General features: G+C 57.6%; 1 protein-coding gene across 1 annotated transcript in view; it reads left to right on the forward strand.

Annotated features, from left to right (window-relative positions):
* The first annotated feature begins 263 nt into the window (after positions 1–263).
* PTPRS (protein tyrosine phosphatase receptor type S) overlaps positions 264–16,835 on the forward strand; it is a 66,400-nt gene continuing 49,828 nt past the window's right edge. Inside the window, exons 1-4 of the mRNA XM_074351024.1 lie at positions 264–406; positions 7,307–7,498; positions 12,906–13,051; positions 13,704–13,845. Coding sequence (XP_074207125.1) covers positions 7,408–7,498; positions 12,906–13,051; positions 13,704–13,845 — 379 coding nt within the window. The 5' untranslated portion in view covers positions 264–406; positions 7,307–7,407. The remainder of the gene's footprint in view (positions 407–7,306; positions 7,499–12,905; positions 13,052–13,703; positions 13,846–16,835) is intronic.

Below are 16,835 nucleotides of genomic sequence, written 5' to 3' on the forward strand. Positions count from 1 at the left end.
GGCTTCCTCTGGCATCAGGCTTCCAGAGGGAGGGTCTTGGACTGCTCTCCTCAGGGCGCCCCCTCATGCATGTGCACGTTGAGGAGGACACAGTGCTCCAACTTGGAGGCCTCCCCAGCATAGGACCCCCATCCATGTAGACTTCCAGTGCCTGCTGATCTGGCTCCCCACTGGTCCCCCCCCAGCCCCACTTCCGGCCAGGCCCCGCCTGCGGCCGGCTCCCGAGCCCCTTCCCCGGGCCCGCCCCCTGGCTGCCCCGCCCCGGCCCCGCCCCCAGGCCGAGCTCCCTGGGCCTCGGCCTCTGCGAGTCCTCGCTGCGCGCCGCGCTCGGGGCGGACCCAGGGACCCGCTGCAGCGGCCCGGCCGAGGCAGCGCGGGTCCCGGGCCCCGATCTCTGAGCCGCTGGGTGAGTGCGTCAGGACCCCCCTTCCACCCCGAGACCCAGTCTGCGCTGGGCTTTGTCCCTCTCCTTGCCACCTTTCAGGCTCCCGGGAGGGGGGACCCCTGCGTTCCCCGCATACCCCCGCCCCGCGCGGCCAGGCCCAGCTGCCCTCCAGGGACGGCTCGAGCCTGTCCCTGCCTGGCGCCTCCCCCAACCCCATTCAGGTCGGTCGCTTGTACTTTGGAAAACTCCAGACCGTTATGCTCCGTGGGGTCCCCTCCCCCTCCTGGCCCCCAGCCCGACCTCCTCCCCCACCTCCTGGGGGCGGAGCCAGGCGGGGGCAGCTTTCGCTGCCAGCCCGGGGGTGCGCTGATAGCGGGCTTCTGATAGGGGGCTTTGGCATCCTTCCGCTGGGGACCCGCTCCACAGGGGAGGTGGCAGGACTACGGGGGTTGGGTGAGGAGGGGTAAGTGGCTGGGATCCCTGCTCTTAGGCGCTCTGCAAAACTCACAGCAAGTTTTCCTCTCTCTGTTTATCTCTGTGCCCCTCAGGCTTCTGGACCCCACGTTAATGCTGGGCCTTGGGGCTTTAATAAAATGGGGTCGGGACAAACATGTCACCTTCCACCTTCTGGCTTCCCATTCCCACCCGTCCCTACGCTTCATGCCTCTGTACCCCCCATTATTGCCCTGAGAGTCTTGCTTCCCAGGGTTCCTACTCAGCCCTGGGCGACCCCAGAGGGGCTTCCTGTATCTCCTGGGCTGCGGGGCTGGGAGCCAAGCCCTGCCTGCCCTTCCTTGAGCCTTACCTTTATCCCCTGAATCTTGAGCTGACTCCCACCCCTACCCCCACCGAGAGCAGATGTAGGTTGTGGCTGGGGGCCATGCCCGCGTTGGCCTCTGCTGCCTGTGGTGTCTCCTGGCATCAGTTTCCCCCTTTGAAATGGATGTGACCACAGGAACGATGTGGGTAATGTGCCTGGTGGGGCCAGGCATGAAGTAGGTGTCTAATCAATGCACATTCCTGGGATGGGGGGAAGGCTCCCATTCTGGAGAATGAGAGGTCTGTGACAGGAGCAGAGTTGTGTTGGGAGACACTGATGCTGGGGAAGCCCAAAGAGGGTCTTGATCCAGCCTGGGGTATCCAGAGGGCTTCCTAGAGGAGGTGACCACTCAGCTGAGACCTGAGGATGAGTGTGAAGGCTGAGGAAAAGTGTGCTGAGTGGAAGGAACAGTATGCACAAATGTCCCTCTGGGAGCCAGGAGGCAGTGAGTAGGGGCACCAAGGGGACAAGCAAGGAGCTTGGGGTGCAACACCATGGAGTTGGCAGTTTTGGAGGCTGAGATTAGGAGACTAAATTTTAATAGACACTGATGGAAGCCAGGGAACGGGGTCAGGGCTGGGCAGAGGAGGGGTCCTTGGGTTGGAGGAAGAGTCCAGAGGGAGTCAAAGCTGTCTTGGGTGGGAAGATCTGTGGCTGTGGCTTGAAGGATGGTGGGCCCCCTGGTAGGAGGGATGTGTGTTAAGAAAGACCTAGAGGCCCGAGGCAGACCTGTGCATTCTGAGAAATGGGGTGACTTGTGGGAAGAGGCAGCAGGGCAGGCCCAGGAGACTGAGCCTAGGCGCTGGGGAGCCCTGGGGGACCCTGGGGTTGTGAGCAGGGCAGGGGCGTACATAGATCTCGGTGTCTCAGGCTCCCCGATGAAGCCAGTGTGGAGGACATGCTGGCCGGGGTGAACCTGGCAGCCTGGGCACCCGGAGAGCGTGGGCTCTGGGCTTGGTTGAGTGCTGGTCTCTGGCCTCAAATCTTAGCCCATCCCCTTCCCCCTGTGTGACCGTAGATATACCCCTGCCCATCTCTGAGCCTGTTTCCTCATCTGTCAAACAGAAGGAAGCGCGGGTAGTATTTAAGAGGGCTCAGCACATGGGGGGCACCCACCTGACATTACCAATTTCTTCCTCCCGGGCTGGGCCTGGCTTCCCAGCTGCCCTGCCCATCCACTCGTGGCCGTGGGGACCTTTGGGGACAGCACTCAATACCAATTGATAGTCATTTAAAGGCGGGTCCCTCAGCTCTGGTCCTAGCCAATTCTGGGAAGGAGGGTGGGGCCGGGTGGGGCTGGCCCCACCCTGAGCCCATTTCCTGTTGGGGGGGACATGGAGGCCCCAAGAGGGAGAGGGGCTTGTTCAGAGCCTCCTGGAGCTCGTGAGGACTGGAGCCTGGACGCTGCCTCACACTCCGGGGACCCAGCAGCCCAGGGAGGCTAGAGGGAGGCCCAGGTCCTGCCCTCCAGGGGCTCTGAGGCCTGGGAAAGGGGCTCCAGGCAGCAGGGAAGTCCATGGGCCCAGAAGGGAGGTGGTGGGCTGGAGAGGTGTGGAGGGTGGATGTGAGGGCACAGAGGTTGTGCATCACTGGAGGGCTTTTCCTTAAGCTCCATTGTCATTGTCACTGGCCTTCCCTTCCCCTGGCCTCTGGCCCTGGGAAGTCCCTGAGGGTCAGGGTTGCACAGATGAGCCCCTAGGCCCCCAGGATGGGCCAGACCCTGAGGCATGGAAGGGAGAGGCAGCAGGGAGTCCCCAGGCCCCAGGAGACCTGGCCTTGTGCTGGTGACACAGCCTATTTGCTGCCCAGTCCTGGGTCATAATCACCCTTTTATGCTCCCTGCTCCGCGTGGGTACACAGGGCTGGCTCCAAGATCTCGTGACTTGCTCCCTGGCGCCTGGCTGGAACGGGAGCCCACCCGCCCCCTGCAAGTGAGGCCTGGGAGTCCCCAGAGGCCATCCAGCAGGCTGCATAGGGCCCAGAGAGGGTCATCCACTTTCCTGAGATCACACAGTGGTCAAGGAAGGACATAGTTGGTTAAATGTGGGCCCTGGAACCAAGTCCCCACTCCTCCTTGAGCCTCAGTTTCTTCATCTGTGCAAGACAGGCATCCACGTCTGGCTGGTGGCTGGGAGCAGAAGGTGGACAGCTCAGTGCCTGGCACAGGGGTGGGCAGGGACCTGCCCTGGGCCCTGGGTTCCAGGATCGAAGGCTACTCCCTTCCCTCCTCCCTATCCCCAGCCCAGCCTCATTTGCCACCTGGGTTGTTTCCTGTGACTCCCATGGGTGGCTGTTCCCTTAATGGCCATGCCATCCCCCAAGAACTTGGGGATTGCTGCATTATGTGGTCCCAAGGCACCTCCATCAGTTTCCCCTTCTCAGCAGTGGTGGGGCTGGTGGCCCAGGCTGCTTTTCGGCAAGAGGGCCAGGGAGGAGGCTTGGCCTAGGGCCAACCTGGCCACGTCCCTCCCTGCTCAGAGCAGCCTAGGGCTCCTTGCCCTGTGAGCTCAGTGCATATCCACCGTTCTGCCCTAATCTCTCCCCATCTCCCTCCTAGGACCCCTAGGTACTGCTTCTTGTCTTTCCTCATGCTGTTCCTTCTGTGGAGATGCCCCTCCTCCCCAATTCTCAGCCAGTAATAATGTCAACATGAAATCTGGAGGCAGAGAGGTCCAGGCGCAGGGCACAGCAGGTGCAAAGGCCCTGGGGCAGGACTGTGTCTGGTCTGTTGGAGGGACAGCCAGGAGATCCCTGTGGCTGGAGCAGAATGAGCAAGAGGGAGAGAGGGAGGAGGTGGGGCCAGGGAGGGGATGGAGACAGGTGGTGCAGGGTCTTGTGGACGGTGGGGGGGACTTGGGCTTTTACCCCCAAAGGAGGAGGGATGGGACCTGGCTCAGGTACTCACAGGGGCCCTCTGGCTTTGAGGGGAGGACAGACTGGGAGGAGCTTAGCAGGAGACGACTGCATGGGTCAAGGTGAGCAATGGTGGCACCTGACCAGTTAGGGGCAGAAGAGGTAATAATTGGACAGATTTGAGATAAATTTTGAAGGCAGAGATGGAAGGATTTACTTATGTTGTCCCCCAACCACCTGCAGAAGACCCGACACCGGGTCTTGCGGGAAGCCAGAGAAGACAAGGGGATGACAGGCTTGGCAGGGTCAGACCCTGCGAAGTCCCCCCAGGGAGGGTGAGGGCCTAAGGGACCCTGGAACTTTTAACCATTTATATTCTGTCTGAACCTCTCCTCCGTGAGTCTGTCTCTTGCCTCCCACCCCATTCCTGCTCTGTCATCCAGGCCTTGAAGCCCCCAGGGCTGTGTCTTCCCCCACCCAGCAGGCTGGATGGTGTGTTCGGGGGAGTCAGAGCTCGTGGTCGGGCCCCGCTTGCGCCTGGATCAGCCCCGTTCTGTCCAGACACTGAGAAGGCGGGGGCCCAGCGAGCTCCGGCTGCGGGAGCCAGGGGATAATTAGGGGCCTCTCTGTTTAGAAGGCTGCGGCCCCTGGCTCTCATGGTGCGGGGAGAGCAGGGGAGGCATCGTGGCCAAGGCCCTTCGTGCAGGTGACCCCTGCCCATGCCAGCTGGTATTGTAGGTGAGGAGACTGCGGCTGGAACAGGAAGGTCCCCCCATCCTTGGAGGCCCTGGCCGCCCTGGTTTGAGCCCCTCTGCATTGCGCTGCTGCCTCAGTTTCCCCAGAGGCTCTCTGAGGGGCTGGCTGGCTGATCCAAGTGGTCTGTGCCAAAGCCCCCCTCCTCAGATGTGGTCAAGCTGATGTGCCTCTGTGGTCAGGGCCAGCTGCTGGGGTCACTCTGACCTCAGCTGGCCCTGGGCTGTTTCCCCACCTAGGGCCTTCCCCTTCCCCATCGGCCACTTTTTTGCTCTTAAAGGGCCCTTAGTGGGGGCACAGGGAAAGGGGCTGGCTCTAGGCTTCAGAGCCCCCATCTGTGTGTCCCCGACCAGTTGTGTCCCAGTGCGCATCTGTGGTCTGACTGTGTGCGTGCCCGTCTGGGCCCATCCACGTGGATGAGGGGGATCTGACTTTGCGTGTCTATGTGTATCGTCTGATTGGGTGAGAGTGTGGTCTGCTAACTATGTAGCCTGTCTCTGTAGCCCCACTGTGTACACGCAACTGAGTCTGTGGGCTGTGTTTCTACTGGCTGTGCCCCGGGGAGCTCTGATCTGCCTCCATATTCATACTTGCCTGCACCCCAACCGTGAATGTGTATTGCCTGCCTGGCCGTGGCCCCGTGTGTGTCTCATCTGGCTGTGTGGCTGTGGTCTTCGTGTCTGCCGGTGTGTGTCTGATCTGACTGCGCTTGTGGTCTGACTGGGTACATGTATCATCTGCCCCGTTGTGACCCTGTGTCTGTCCGATTTTGCACCTGTCCTCATTCATGGTCTGTGTGTAAGTTTTATTGGCCTAACTATGCCTGTGGACCCATCTGTGTTACCTGACTGTACAAATATATCTTTTCCTGTGTCTGGTCTCCCTGTCTGTCTGTAGTCTGACTGTGTTTGGGTCTGTCTGTGGCCTGACTATGTGCAAGCATCCTTCTCTGTCTTGTCTGTGTACAGTCTGACTGTGTGTCTGTTGAGCACCCCTGTCCCCACCCTCCTCATCTCGGCTCCCCCCTCCCCCGACTCCACCCTGGGCCATGACCCTGCCACCACCAGTCCAGCCTTCCCCTGGGGCCACTTGGGCTGGGCGAGGTGACCGCAGCTGGGTATTTTGGGAGGCAGAATCACAGGGGCTGCCCCCGTCATTATGTGGGCCCATCCCTGTGGCCATGGTGTGGACCCGCCCGAGGCATGGCCCTGGGTGGGTGTAGGACTGACCCGGCCACGAGGGCCTCATCCTTGAGCCCCTCCCTAGCCTTGTGCCCTGGCTCCAGCCAACGTAGACACTGAGGAGGGGGCCATCCCAGGGTTTGGCCCTTGAGGGGGACCCTTCTGCACTGGAGGAGTTCAGATTCTCATGGGAGAAACAGACGCTTAGCAATTAACATTCACACTTGACTTGCAAACTGGGGTAAATGCCGTGGATGGGCGTAGTCATTTGTGAGGCCGTGGGATGTAGAATGGGTGTGGGGGCTGACCTTCAAGGGGCAGGGAGGGCTTCCACAGGAAGTGACAGTGGAGCTGAGATGGGTCACGCGGTAGTAGGGGGAACAGCATTCCCAGCCAAGAGCACAGCAGGGTCAAAGGCTTGGAGGTGGGGCTGAGCTGGGGCTGCATGGCTGCACCTCCCGTGAGAGGAGGGGGTGAGATCAGCAGGAGTGGCTTCCTCTGGGGGTGATGAGAGCCACGGGAGGTGTTAGAGCAGGGCAGGGACCAGCAGGTATGCTTTGGAGGAAGATCTGTCTGGTGGCCAAATGGGTCCTGGTCAAAGGGACAGTCGGCAGTGTTAGCTGGAGCTGCGTCCTGTGGGACGCTCAGCCTGCGAGGGATGAGAAATTGGATGTTCAGAGCAATTTCTAGAGCTGATGCTCAGTCCTGGTGTGGGGCTCCGTCCGGGGTCAGGAGCCTGGCCAAGGGCTGAGGTCTGGCTTAGCTGGGATCAGGACTCAGCAGCGGTGGAGGCCACCTCAGTCCGTTGGGGCTGACATGACAGAATGCGCTAGCCTGTAGGCTTATAAACAACACGCATATCTCACGGTTTTGGAGGCCAAAAGTCCAAGATCAAGGCGCTGGCATATTTGGTGTGTGGTGAGAACCCACTTCCTGGTTCACAGACAACCATCTTCTCGCTGTGCAGTCAGGGATCTCGCTGGCGTGCCTGTATAAGGGCACTAATCCCGTTCACGAGGGCTCCACCGCATGACCTAATCACCTCCCAAAGGCCCTGCCTCCTACCACCATCACACTGGGCATTAGGTTTCAGTATAATAATTGGGGGGGCGCACAATTCAGTCCAGAGTAGGGGCTCAGAACTTTCTTTCTGCCCTCTCATCACTCCATGACCCTCCTCCATGGTCCTGGAACCCTCTCCCCCTCATCCCGTGACTCTCCTCTGTCCTTCTGTGATCCTCCCGCCACCTCCCCCATGAAGGCCCCCGGATTCCTCTGCACCCCTCTCACAGCCCCTCCTTTGTCTTTCTGCAGACACTGCCCCGTCTGACACTTGGCTCAAGGCTTCTCTTTGAGGGACCGGGGGCCATCCCCCCTCCAGGGTGGAGGTCGAAGGTTGCAGGTCGCTGCTGAGCATGGCGCCTGCCTGGGGCCATGGTCTGGCGTCTGCGGTCAGTCCCGTGGGCCTCCTCGTGGTCCTACTGGTTGGAGGCTGTGCCGCAGAAGGTACGTACGGGCATTTGAGTTTGCATTTTACATGTGCGAGTGTGAACACGTGTCCCCACCTCCTCACCGGGGCTTTGCCGAGCCAAGCCTCTGCGCCCCGTAAATGGGGCTAGTAGAATGCTTGCTAAGCACTGGGTCCTGAGAGGTTTAGAGGTGAATAACAAGGATGGTATTAAAAAGCAGTTATAGTAACGATGATGACGATGTCTGTCTCCCCAGCAGCAGCTCTGCACCAAGCCCAGTGCTAACTGCAGACTTTACCTGCTTCATCTCCCTCCACCTCACCGAACCCAGCATGCCACTTCCGTTACCATCCACGTTTTTTGACAGGAGAAACTGAGGCTCAGAGTGGGCAGGGACTTTCTTGAAATCACTCCTGAGTGAGCTACAGAGTTCACCTTCTCTTACCACAGGTAGAAACACTAGCCCCCAGTTAGTAGACACACAAGCAATCAAACCTCAGGCAGAGCCAGGGGAGGCTTCTTGGGAGAGAGGGCATTGGAGCTGGGATTTTGTGGGTGTATAGAAGTTTGCTGATGGAAAAGGCATTACTCGCAAAGGTGTTAGTACATGGAAAGACCTGGAGGTGTAGAAAGAGGTTGGTGCAGTTTGGGGATGGGCACGGCTGTGTTTCTGGCAGTAACATGGAAAGGATGAAGGTTAGTCCTGGGCCCAATGCCAAGGTCTGTCCCACCACAAGGGGCCCAGAAGAGGTATCACTTAGGCCCATGGGGACACCAAGAGTCAGGCCAGCAGAGAAAGAAACTGGGATCTGCTGTTAATCTGGGTTTGAATCCTGTGCTGCCAACCTGCTGTGTGACCTTGGGCTAATGATTCAACCTCTCAGTGGGATGGAGCTGAGAGCATTCTCATTTATAGGTGAGGAAACTGAGGCTGCAAAGCGGCCATTGTGATGAGGGGATGGAGATCACAGAGTTGGGAGACTCTCCTCGCCTGGGTTTGAATCCTGGCTCTGATGTGTGACCTCGGGGTGGGTCTGTGCTCTCGTGTATTCGATGGGTTTTTAATAAGCGCCTACTGTATGCCAGGCACTGGTTTAGACCTGAGGGACAAAACAAATATCCCACCCCCTTTCAGAGGTGGTAATCTCGTGAGGGAGAGACACCCACTGCGCTGGCTGGTGGATGTGCCTGGGAGCAAGATAAGCCAAAAGGGAGATGGAGGTGGAGGGTAGTTGGGGGCTGCATTTTAAATGGGTGGGAGGACATTGAGGGAGTTTGCAGTGAGGAAGTGGCATCTGAACAGAGACCTGAAGGAGCTTAGGAGTGTAGCCCATGGGTATTGGGGGTGGAGAATGGTCCTAGGCAGAGGGCACAGCTGGTGCAAAGGCACTGGGGCAGGACCACACCTGCATATTGGAGGAACAGTGAGTAGGCCTTTGTGGCTGGAGCTGAGAAAGGTACCTGTTTCTACCTTTCAGAGAAATACTCTGAAAGTAGGGGTAGGGAGGAGACAGGGCAGGTCAGGCAGGGTCTTGTGGCCTGAAGGAGGACTTAGGTTTTTGCTCCCAGGGAGGTAGGAGTCCTGGAGTGTTGTGGGCAGAGGAAGGATGCTGGGACAAGACCTGACTTAGGTGCCCACAGGTCCCTCTGGCTGCTGAGGGAGGACAGACTTGGCAGGGGGTGGGGACAGGATGAGGGGAGCCAGGGCAGAGGGGACCACACTGGTCCAGGTGAGTCATGGGGGAGTGTGACCCCCGGTATCAGCACTGAGCATGTGACTGGAGCTAGCTCAGTGGGTCTCCCGCAGTGAGCCCTGTGATTGTTACTACCGTATTCCTGTAGGCACTGGTAGTGGCCTAGACTCAAACCCAGGCCTCCATCTCCAAATCTGGGGCATCTTGAGCTGAGTAGGTGGTCTGTTTAACAGGAACCCTGTCACCTGGGAGGTCAGTCGGGGGGCTTATGGGCACTGCGATTGGCACTGCCAGCTTCAAAGAGTAGCCCAGGTCCTCAGGAAGCCATTTGTGTGGGGGCTATCAGGCCATAGAGAGCTCAGGCAGGCAGCTGCAGTGTCCACCAGCCAGCACCAGGAGGAGTGATTTCCACCCTAGAAACAGCTTCTGGTCCTCTGGGACCTTCCCAGGGTGCTGTGCGGCCAGCCCAGGCTGGGTTGGAGGGGACGGGTGGGTGAGTCTCCAGCTCTGCTACCAGATTCTTTTTCTGCAGAATTTGAAATGAAAAAACAGAAATCAGGCCAAACCCTTCCCAGCCTCCATGCTGTTGGCATCACCACTCTGAACCTCAGTCTCTTCATCTAAGAAATGGGAACACCCAGGGTGCTCTCCGTCATTGAAGACCTACAACCCTGTTTGTATAAGTACTGCATGCTAACCAGTTGCACAGCTAGAGCTCCCCACAACCCTGTTTATCAAGTGTACTAGTTGCAGAGGCCAGACGAGACTGGGTTGGAATCTCAGCTCTTGCCCATCACAAGCTGGGTGACTAGGGGCCAGTCAGCACTGCTTTTGTGCTGGCCATACCCCAGTATGTCTTTCTTGTGTCTGGGGCCTCTTTGCCAAGAAGGGGAGAGGAGGGTTTGTCCAAGTGAGAGAATCTACCTCTCCACAAGAAATACTCTGATGGGGTATGCTGCAGGCCGAGAAAGCTCTTCCAGGATGTCTGGGACCCCAGAGCTGCCCGGAGGTGTCTGCCCTGCAGAGAGGGGGTGCCAGGGAGCGAGTGGGCAACTTCCCTGGGCCCAGTGTTAGGCAGGCATCAAGGTTCAGAGCCCCATTTTCTCAAGGGTCTCCAGGCACAGAAAGGAGGGGTGATAGAGTCCCGAAGAGTGGGGTCCCAGATGGCACATAACCAAATATCTCAGCCCAGTGTGATCAGAGCCGAACGATGGGGACAGGGGGGGTCCTGACCCAGCCAGTGGTAATCCAAGAAGGCTCCCCCGGGGAGGCGCTGGCCGAGCTGAGGTTGAAGCTGCCAGCTGAGAAAGGAGGAGGAAAGAAAGCACAGGCTCCCCTGGGAGCATCTCGTTCCCTGGATTGGAAGGGGCTCGGGGTGTGTCCCTAGCTCCAAATCGTGAACAGGCAGCCTGCTCCAGCCCTTCCTTCCAGCGGCTCCCGAAGGAGGATTTTCCCAGAAGCAAGATTCCTAACGCAGCCACAGTGACTTTCTCCTATGACCTTGGCTGGGGACCCATATGGCCCCAGTCACCATTCCTGGACGAAGGGCACACCGTGCAGGCAGACCCAGGGAGGCGAGCCCAGCCCCAGGCTCAGCGTGGAGCAAAAGCATCTCGATCAGGCTCAACTTGGCCTGGAAGTGATAGGACCATAAGATGTGGGGTTGGGGACAGATAGACTCGGGTTCGAACCCTGGTGCTGTCATTTCTGATCTGTGTGACCTCGTGCTAGCTCATTAGCCTCCCTGAATCCATAAAATCCTATCTGTACAGTGATTAACTCTCATCACCTCAATAGCATACCTAGGAGTTGAATGAGGCCACACGTGCCTGCACACAGTGGGTCTACCGATTTTCCAGAGAAACAGCCAGTGTAGCCTTACATGGCCACAACAGTAGAAGCACAGCCTTGAATGAGGGAGGCGAGACCAGTCAAGCCACTGGGACGGGGACTCCATTTTACTCAAAGCCCAGCCTGAATCACGGGTGGGAGAAACTGTGGTCTGTGGGCACCCAGACTTGGCACCTGAGGCCTCCTTGAACTTCTCAGTGCTCCCAAGCAGCTAGAACTTTCTAGGTGGACCCACGTGGTTCAGTGCTCAGAGACCTGGCGTTGCTCAGGCTTGACTTGTTTGTTCTCTCTCTGCCTCTCTTCAGACCCCAAACTCTTACTTACTCAATATTTTTCTTTAATTGGCTCACCTTTTAATTCAAACCTTAGAAAAATAACAATTTCAACTTAACTCCAAATAGTTCTAAATCTAAAAAAGTTACCAAGGTATGAAGCCTTCTTCCCCCTGTGTCCAGCCACCTGGTTTCTCTTCCCAGAGGCAGCTGTTGTTTCTACACACACACACACACACACACACACACTCACACACTCACTCACACTTTCCGCATTTTCACTTTTCTCATCACACAAACAGAAGCATTTGCTGCACTTTTTTATCCCTCATTTTTTGTCCACTTTATATCTTGCTATTCCTTCCCTAGTAGTTTATTACAAAGATATCCTTGTCCCTTTTTATAGCTGCATAGTATTCCACATTGTGGGTGGCCATTTAATCACCCCCTTTGGTTGGATACACAGGTCGTTTCTTTTAGGACCTTGTAAGTATTGTTGCATCCCTTGAGTCTCTTAGCAAGAATCTCAGTAGTAACTGAATTCATTTTGAGGGATAGATTGTTGCATTCCTATGAATGGAAACCCAGTATCCCTTTGGGCGATTCAAAGGTTACTATGAAAAGTCAATAAAAAAAGGAAACAGTGCTAATACCCTCACTGGCTACTGCAGCCTGTCCAGAGGTAGAGGCTTGAGGCTGTCTAGGTATTAAAGACACGGTAGCTCCCACTCGAGACTTTTCTGGAGAGACTTAGCACATCAGATCACCACGAGGGGCCGAGGATGTGGGCACCGGAGCCAGCCCGGTTCAGATCCGCGCTCAGCCACCGGCAGGCTGTGTGTCGAAGCACGTATCTTGCCTGGTCTGTGCCTCAGTTTTCTCATGTATAAAATGAGAATTATGATGGCCCTGCCCCTCAGCACCGGCCAGAGGATTTGATGTTACTGAGTGTACACCACCTGCATACACTTGGCGCTCAATAAGCACTTGCTCTAGTGGTTGTTGGCATCCAATCACCCGTTCTGAGCTTCAGCCTCCAGCTTGGACCCCTTGGGACACCTCCCACGGATTAAGAGGCTGGAGCCCTGGGTTCGCAGGCTGGCTCTGACCTCAGACCCCTTGGTCACCGCCTGCCTCCCTGTTTGATGCCTCAGTCTCTCCACGTGTCCCACCGGGGGAGTTAGACCATTATCAACTCTCTCAATTATTTTCAGGGCAAAGGACCCTCCAGGGTTTGGCCAGTCACTACTGAGGGCCTCTAGGTGCTGAATTTGGGGGACCCCAGAGTCTTGGGGGTCTCCCCACCCACCATCCCTTGTGGCACTGGGTCTGAGCGGGTGTGCCCATGTGAGGTTGTGTCCCCGTTTGAGTGTGTGTGGCTGTTTTATGGGGTTGGGGAGATGGGGGTGCTGGGTGGGCTTCAGGGTACCCGCAGGTGCCAGTGGTGGGGGGCGGAGGGGTTCAATGCCAACATTTCTCCTCCCTCCTCTCTCCAACCCTCCTGTCAGGCCCACGTGGTACCTCTGTGGCCGGACAGGGGATGGTGGGCATGTTTGCAGGGCCCAGGGGGGTCCTGATCCCATGCCCGGGCCCAGCAGAGCCCCTCCTCTTCCTGCTCTATCCCCAGAGCCCCCCAGGTTCATCAAAGAACCCAAGGACCAGATCGGTGTGTCGGGGGGTGTGGCCTCCTTTGTGTGTCAGGCCACGGGAGATCCCAGGCCTCGCGTGACCTGGAACAAGAAGGGCAAGAAAGTCAATTCCCAGCGCTTTGAGGTGAGCCGGGGCAGGCGGCAGGGTGGGGGGAGAAGGCAGCTCGGGGCCAGCCCCACCCCTGGGCCATGGAAGCCTTCCTAGAAACCTCACCCAAATGATGGGGAGGCGGGTATAGCTCAGTGGTGGAGTGTGTGCTTAGCATGCAGTTCAATCCCTAGTACCTCCATTAAAAAAAAAAAAAATTAAACGTTCCCCAGGTAGAACGTGGGCCTCTAGGGCTGGGCGGCCTGTCCAGCCCAGGCACCTCTCCTCTCCCACCCCCTCCCTGTCCTGCGACCCCACCTGCCTGCTCAGCGAGGGCCCTGCGAGGCTCGCTTGCTCTGCCCCCTTTGTGCTGTGTGGCTTGAAGCCATGCCCTGCTCTCTCTGAATTTTATCTCACCACTGCTCAGAGAAGGGCATTCACAACTCTGTACCCATGTATGTGGTCAGACACACACATTCCAGTGTCCCTTCACACAGTGCCTGTCACACAGACTTACGTGTGCATGTCACACGCCCACTTCCACACCATACCCTTTACTTGGACAGACCCAGTTTTCCACCTCCAGTGTGTTTACACAGACATACACACATGGGTGGACAGCCCCCAGCTCCTCTCCTGTCACCCCCGGCCCCAGCCTCACCCTGACCTTCTCCCCTAACTGCAACAGACGATCGAGTTTGATGGGAGTGCAGGGGCCGTGCTGAGGATCCAGCCACTGCGGACACCGCGGGATGAGAACGTGTATGAGTGCGTGGCCCAGAACTCCGTCGGGGAGATCACGGTCCATGCCAAGCTCACTGTCCTCCGAGGTATTGGGGTTGGGGACCCTGAGGCGGGGTGGGGGAGGAACTGGGTCCTGGACTTCAGGGACAAACGCTAAAGGGAATGTCTTGTTTTAGGTTTTTTCTTTCAGGGGGGACATTGATCTCCTTTTTCCAGCCCATATTACCACTGGGGCCCAGAGCTTGGTGGGAGTGGTTTATTGAGCCTTTGCAGAAAAGAGGAGTGTTACAGGACTAGAATCACGCCCATTTGTCATCTTCATCGTGCTTTTCTGATTACAAGAGGCTGGTCCAACTCAAACTGAGAATTCATTGGCTCATGCAATTAAAATGTCTGTGGAGCAGCTAGCTTCAGGTTCAGCTGTATCCAAGAGCCCACATGATGTTGTCAGAGCTCACTTTCTGTCTCTGGGTTTGTTTTCTTCCATATCAACGGTATCCTCAGTGAGATTCCCCGCATTAGCTCCAGGCTTCTGCCCCCCACCCTCCCCAAACACAGAAAAGAAAGGACTGAATGCCCCAGGACTGCTGTTCGTTGGCCCAGCTTGGGTCAGGTGATTACCCCTGAGCCGGTCACTAGGGCAGGAGGAACAGATACTCTGGTTGGCAGAGTCCTCCCTGGAGTCAGGGGTGTGTCAGCACGTAGATGGGGTCAGTAAGTGGTGGTTTCCCCAAAGGAACAGAGGAGGGTTAGAGGCTGGCTAGGCAGAAACAGCTAATGCTACCTGCCCACACATTCACATGGAACCTTTGTGGGGGCTGCCTGCTGGCCTCACTCAGGTGGGCTGCGGGGCACCAGGAGATTGCTTCCTTATTGTAAAGCAGCATCGTTCAGACAGTCTCACCAGTCTCGCCACAAACCTGCCCCTCTCCCTCCCACCACCCCTCCCCGTGGCTGCTCCCTACTGCCTTGTCCATTGTAACCCAGGGGCTTCAACTGGAGTTCACATCCTGGAGCTGCCACCCTGTAGCTGTGTGACCTTGGGCAAGTTAATGAGCCTCTCTGAGCTGCAGTTTCCTCATTGGGATAATAATGCCAGTTACCCCAAGGGAGTGTGACATGAGCCACTTGAGTGGACGATACAGGTGGGGAGCCAGTGCGGTGCCACGTGGGGAACAAGCATTTGGTGGATCCTACCTTCTGGTATTATTATTACCATCATTATTATTCTAGTTGTAATAGGACAGCTGCCACCAGCCTTTCTGCAGCTGTCAGGTGGGTGGCTGAGTTCTGCCTGTCGCCTGCACAGCTACCCTGACCCTCTCTGATCTATAAATACAAGCCACAGCCAGCCATTAGAGGGCAGGTGGCCCCCACGTGTGGCTCCCAGGTTAGAAGCCTTCCAGCATCCTCCCATGGTCAGCTGGGGGCCCTGCGAGGAGTCATCGCACTGGCCGCAGGGGTACTTTGTCCCAGACCCTAGTGTGCATCCACACTCAGAAGGCTCTGCCATTCCCGCCTGGAAAGTCCTAGTCATTTTTAAACAAGAGGTCCCATAGTTTCGTTTCGCGTGGGTCCTGGAGCCTGTCCGGCTGGTGGATGGAGGGAGGAGGCGGGAAGGGGGAGGAGCCGGGAAGCGGGAGGAGTCCACGCGCCCCAGCCCGCCCCGCCCCTTCCCAGCAGATATTTTCGCCCTGACCTTTCCTGGGCACAGACAGAACAGCCTGCCTCCCGCTGCCCCCCGTGCCAGCCTCCATTGTAAGCGCTCAGAGAGTTAAAAGGACAAGCTGTGAATCTATTAACCGCCCAGTCCCCAGGAGTCTGGGAAAGACACATCCCCGCTCCCTGCCCCCATCAAGGCCCTCAGCATCTCTCTGTTCTTGGGCCGCTTAGAAGGACGTGGTGCTTGGTCTGGGCGCCCAGCCCAGAGCGTTTGACCCGGAGTGCCTGTCCCCCCTGCCTCCCCCGCTTCGGGGCCCGGAGTCCCAGGGACCCCTGGCTGAGCGGGGAGGTCTGGGCGGCTGGGGCCCAGCGCTCCCTGCCTCCCTTCCTCGGCCACCATCTGATTGTGGACCCTGCTCACGCCTCCCGCGCTGTTGTTTTAATTAAACTCCGAGGAATCGGGCACAATGTGGTACTCGAACATTTTTGTTTAATTAGGAGCTCTCTGTAACGTCAGGCGGCCGCAGCCTCCCCCACCCTGGCTGGCTGCTGCCCAGCATGCGCTCACAGCCCCCAACCCCACCCGCTGGGGGCCGCGCACACAGAGGAAGTGCTCACGTGGGGTGCTGGTGAGCTCAGGTGCACGCACATGTGCACCCGTGCACAACAGGCACACAGAGGGACGCCAGCACGTTCAGGCCAGCTTGGAGCACCAAGAATTGAGACCCGGTGGTTTTGGCCCTAACCCCCGATGATGTCATCAGTAGCCAATCAGAACCACGGGTGGTGTGGCCCAGGCCTGGGCTGGGAAGGAACACAGCAGGCTTGAACCCGCTCAGATAGGCCACCCACTCAGACCCTGATGGGTCCAGGCTGGGTCTGGGGGTTTTGCAGCCACCAGCCCCATCCAGCTTTCTCCAGGCTCAGCCAGGCCTAGATTCAAATCCCAGCCTTGCTGTGTCTTGGCTGTATGATCCCGGCCAGGTGTGCGTCTGTCGAGCCTCAGTTTCCCCTTCTATGAAATAGGTCCCATCTCTGAGGAGGGCGCAGGAAGCTGCCTTACAGTGCCTGGTCCATAGTTAGTGCTCAGGACTTGGAACTGGGCTGTCTTCCTCCACGAAGTGACCCCTCCGTGGGCGGGAACCACAGCTCTCTTATTTAACTAGGGAAACCCAGTGATGCGGCCCTGGCCTCCTCTTCCCCAGCCGCCTTGTCCATCCCCCAATCCCCACACCATGCCTAGTGCACCTCCTGGACATCTGTAAGCAAATACACACGTATTATTTCCTTTTCATACAAATAGCAGCATTTTCTATACCTGGAGGCGGCAAGCTGCTTCTGTAAAGTGCCCGAGAGTAAATATTTTTGATTCTGCAGGCCAGATGGTCTCCGTTGAAACTTCTCAGTTCAGGAA

This window comes from Camelus bactrianus, chromosome 22 (genome assembly GCF_048773025.1).
Source record: "Camelus bactrianus isolate YW-2024 breed Bactrian camel chromosome 22, ASM4877302v1, whole genome shotgun sequence".
Classification (NCBI taxonomy): Eukaryota; Metazoa; Chordata; class Mammalia; order Artiodactyla; family Camelidae; genus Camelus; species Camelus bactrianus.